Raw genomic sequence first — 4,279 nt, 5'->3', positions numbered from 1 at the left:
GGCGTCTTGCAGCATACACTAATGTTAGGGCAATTCTCTCAACTTTGGGATATCTGGTTTCGGCATTTTGTAGGGTTCTACTCACAAAATATATCGGTTTCTGCTCTGGGTTTTCTTGGATTAAAGCAGCTCCTATTGCTTCATTTGAAGTGGCTAAGTAGACTATGATGGGTTGATTGGGTACAGGTTTTACTAAGATTGGAGGTTCAGCCACCATGCTTTTTATTTGAGATAAAGCTTGCTCACATTGTTCACTCCACACAAAGTTTTCAGATTTTTTCAACAAGTTTATAATCGGTTTGGTTTTCTCAGCCAATATTGGCAGAAATCTTGATAATGAATTCAGCTTTCCTACTAGCCTTTGTACTTCTTTTAGGTTTTTCGGTCTTCCCATCTGCATGATTGCCTCACATTTATCAGGATTGGCTTCGATTCCTCTGTTTGTCAACATGAATCCCAAAAATTTTCCTCCTCTGACGCTGAAAACGCATTTTTCTGGATTAAGACGAATATTGTACTTTCTTATTTGAGCAAACACTTCTTCAAGATCTTCCAGGTGTTTCTGTATCTCACTTGATTTAACGACCATGTCATCAACGTACACTTCTAGGTTTTTTCCAATCTGTTCTTTAAACACTTTTTCCATCAATCTTTGGTATGTTGCTCCAGCATTCTTCAAGCCGAAAGGCATGACTTTATAACAATAATTTGCAACATCAGTGGTGAAAGCTGTTTTCGGGATATCAGGTGCATACATCTGTATTTGATTATACCCCGAATAAGCATCAAGAAAACTCATCATCTCTTGGCCAGATGCCGCATCAACTAGTCGGTCTATGTTAGGCAATGGATATGTGTCTTTTGGGCAAGCTTTGTTCAAATCGGTGTAATCTGTACACATTCTCCATTGTCCATTTGGTTTTTTGACGAGTACCACATTAGTCAACCACATAGTATACTTAGCTTCTCGGATAAAACCAGCTTGTATTAATTTTTGAGTTTCTTCAATTGCTGCCTGTCGTCGTTCTTCTCCTAACTTTCTTCGTTTTTGAGATACCGGCTTTGCTTCCCGGCAAACAGATAATTTGTGACACATTACCTCTGGATCAATTCCAGGAATATCAGACGGCTGCCAGGCAAATAAATCCTTATTGCTACGCAACAGTGTGATAAGTTTGCTAAGCAATTCATCAGGCATACTTCCACTTATATAAGTGCACTGTCTGTCGTCTTGGCCTAACACTACTGCTGTTGTTTCTTCTTTAGGCTCCAGCCTTTCCTCATTCTATCTGGGATCCAAGTCCACCATGGCTACTATTTTTTCAGCATCTCTATCCATCTTCAAATTCATTTTTAGACCTGCCGCATAACACTCCCGGGCATCTCTTTGATTGACATAAACTGTCGCTATCTCTCCTTTTTCTATTGGGAATTTCATGGCCAAATGCGGTGTTGACACGATTGCTCCTAACTTATTTAAGGAAGATCGTCCTAGCAACACATTGTATGAAGTGGATGCATCCACCACCAGATATCGGATTTTAATTTTTCTAATTTTGCTACCTCTTCCAAATGTTGTTACCAAATCAACATATCCCTTTGTGTTAACTCTTTCGCCTGAAAAGCCAATGATTTGCTCTCGGAAAGGCACTATGTCTTCTTCTCTCAAATGCAACCTTTTAAACGTATCCCAGAACAAGATATCAACCGAACTACCTTGATCAACCAGGGTCTTCATGACAGCATATTCGGCTATTTCAACCGTGATCACCATAGGATCATCATGATCTGGATCGATTTCTTGAAAGTCTTCGTCTGTGAAAAGCATTGGTGGTAAAGTTCTTCTTTTAAAAACATGATTAACAGCCCTGATATTTCTCCAATGTTGCTTTCGTGCAGATGAGGATTCCTTCCCAGAAAAACCTCCTGAGATCGTATTTATAAACCCCCTAACCGGCCTTCCCAAACTTCGCTCTCTGCTTCGTCTTACTGACTGGGTGTTTTGATAGATTCTATCTCCTCTTTCGTCTGGCCTTCCAATCCTTCTTTCATCTCTTTTTTCCACTCGTTTATTTTCTCTCCTTTCAAACCTTTCAACCCTTCTTTCACCCAGCTCTCGCCCTCTCACATCTCTCTCAGGACTCAACCATGCTCTTGCGTTTCCCCTTTGAACAAAACGTTTTAACTGCCCGGCATGAATCAACTCTTCTATTTTGTCTTTCAACCCAATACATTCTTCTGTATGATGACCAAGATTTTTATGATATTCACAATGTTTGGTGCGGTCTGCCCTTTCTGGTGTTCTTGCTTTTCTTGGTGATGGTATTATTTCGGCTGCCATGGCTTCCTGTAAAATTCTTGCTCTGTTTGTATTTAGAGGTGTGTATTGCTGGAACTTTCGACTTCTGAACTCTTCTCTGGCTCTTCTTGCAACAGGTGGGTGTTCTCTTTCTATCACCCTCTTCTCACCTCCATCAACCCTTACTTGGTTTCGAAACTCCCTTAATTCTTCCATTTGCATAAATTTTGATGCTCGTTGCCTTAGTTCATCCAAATTGATCTCAGGTTTCTTGCAAAGACTATCGGCAAATGGTCTCGGTTTTAATGCCGTTATCATATGATGCATGGTAACCTCTGGGCTAAGATTTCGGATTCCCAAAGCAACCTTTCCAAAACGTTCCATGAACATTCTTAAGGACTCTCCTTTCTCTTGTCTTATGTTCACTAAGGCGATTGACGTTAAATGATGAGGACGACTAGTTGCAAATTGAGCGCCGAACTTTTCTATCAACGTATCAAAACAATCTATACTCAAAGGTGGGAGGCGTGTAAACCAGCTCAATGCTGCCCCTTTCAGAGTTGTAGGAAATACTCTGCACATAACAGCATCATTCCATGTATACAAGCTGATTTGAGTAGTATATATTGCAATATGCTCATCAGGGTCCGTACTCCCATCATATTTGTCAATGGTCAAGTTCTTCCAATTGTCAGGCAACGGAGTATCAATTATAACATCATAAAATGGATGTTTTCTAGAAGATGTCCCTGCACAAACCCCAGAGCTTTCAAAGCCATCTTCTTCTGGTTTGGGAACTTTCGTTGTGATATAGCCTTTCATTCACTTGTATCCCAGGTTGAACAGTTTCGAAAGATGAATTCAAAACCGTTTCCTCTTGTAACTTTCTCCTCATGTGTGCGTTTTCGGCTCTCAACATACTCAATTCTTCTTCATTATTCTTTTTTAACATCTCGAATTCTTTTTGTAATTGGACCAACATTGCCATTGGCATGTTAACATTGTCTTCCCGATCTCCACCTTGTTCTCCTCCTTGACTCATCTTGTCTTTAACCCTTCTCAATTGACCCTCGGCCCCACGGTGGGCGCCAAAATGTTCTTACAGGAGGGACCAAGAACACTCGAAATAGGTTAACAAGACTAATCCTTCAATCTTGGGCTGAATACTATCTTGGGCTGGGTACTTGATTTCTCTCCTCGATGGGAACTCTTGGCTTCTCCTCTCGGCTGGTGCTCTCGGCTTCTCCTCACAACAGGTGGGGGGTACCTGCAAGTCGCTCCGATGCCAAAGTCAGAAAAGGTTTAATATTCATCAGATAAAATCACTCTTACCTTTTTCTTACTCTGGACTTCTATTTATAGGGTTTCCTTAATGGGCTTTTCTCCTTTTCTGTTGGACTTTCTCTTTACACCTTTTTATTATTTACACACCCCTCTTGTAGGTTTTAAACTTAATTGGGTTTTATTTTTATAGTAGTACTTATATTTTATTTTATTCTTTAATGTATATCTTTTTCACTCTCGGTTTAAACCCCTCGGTTTTAACCTTATCCCCCCTTGTTTACTTAATGTTGTTCTCGGCCTAAACCTCTCGGTTTTAGCCTATCAGTACAAGTATTTTAGTTGAAAAAAATCTATATATAACTATTAAAATTAGTAATTTTCTAACATCTATTTACATATATATAATAAAATTCAAGATAGGATATATTTATAAATTTATTTTAATAATTTTTCTAAAATTTATTTATACCAATGCTATAAAAAATCAAACCTGTCTTGAGCCACGTGAACTGATTTATTTAAATAAAACATATATGTAAGATATAATATATATATATATATATATATATATATATATATATAAACTAAATTTATCTCTTGTTAGATTAAAATACTTAAGTTAAAGAAGGGATGAATTCAACGGTCTCAAACCTTTAAAAACTTAGAATGATTAATCAATTGATTACGGAATTTGAT

At 38.4% G+C, this 4,279-nt stretch overlaps 1 protein-coding gene across 1 annotated transcript; it reads right to left on the bottom strand.

Annotated features, from left to right (window-relative positions):
• Positions 1–1,285: 1,285 nt before the first annotated feature.
• On the bottom strand, positions 1,286–3,121 carry LOC137835504 (uncharacterized). Its single transcript, XM_068644043.2, has one exon. It carries the CDS (start codon positions 3,119–3,121, stop codon positions 1,286–1,288), a length of 1,836 nt encoding a protein of 611 aa, XP_068500144.2.
• Positions 3,122–4,279: the final 1,158 nt, after the last annotated feature.

The sequence above is a fragment of the Phaseolus vulgaris genome, chromosome 11 (assembly GCF_051622355.1).
Source record: "Phaseolus vulgaris cultivar YP4 chromosome 11, ASM5162235v1, whole genome shotgun sequence".
NCBI lineage: Eukaryota > Viridiplantae > Streptophyta > Magnoliopsida > Fabales > Fabaceae > Phaseolus > Phaseolus vulgaris.
This window is presented reverse-complemented; position numbering and strand designations above follow the sequence as displayed.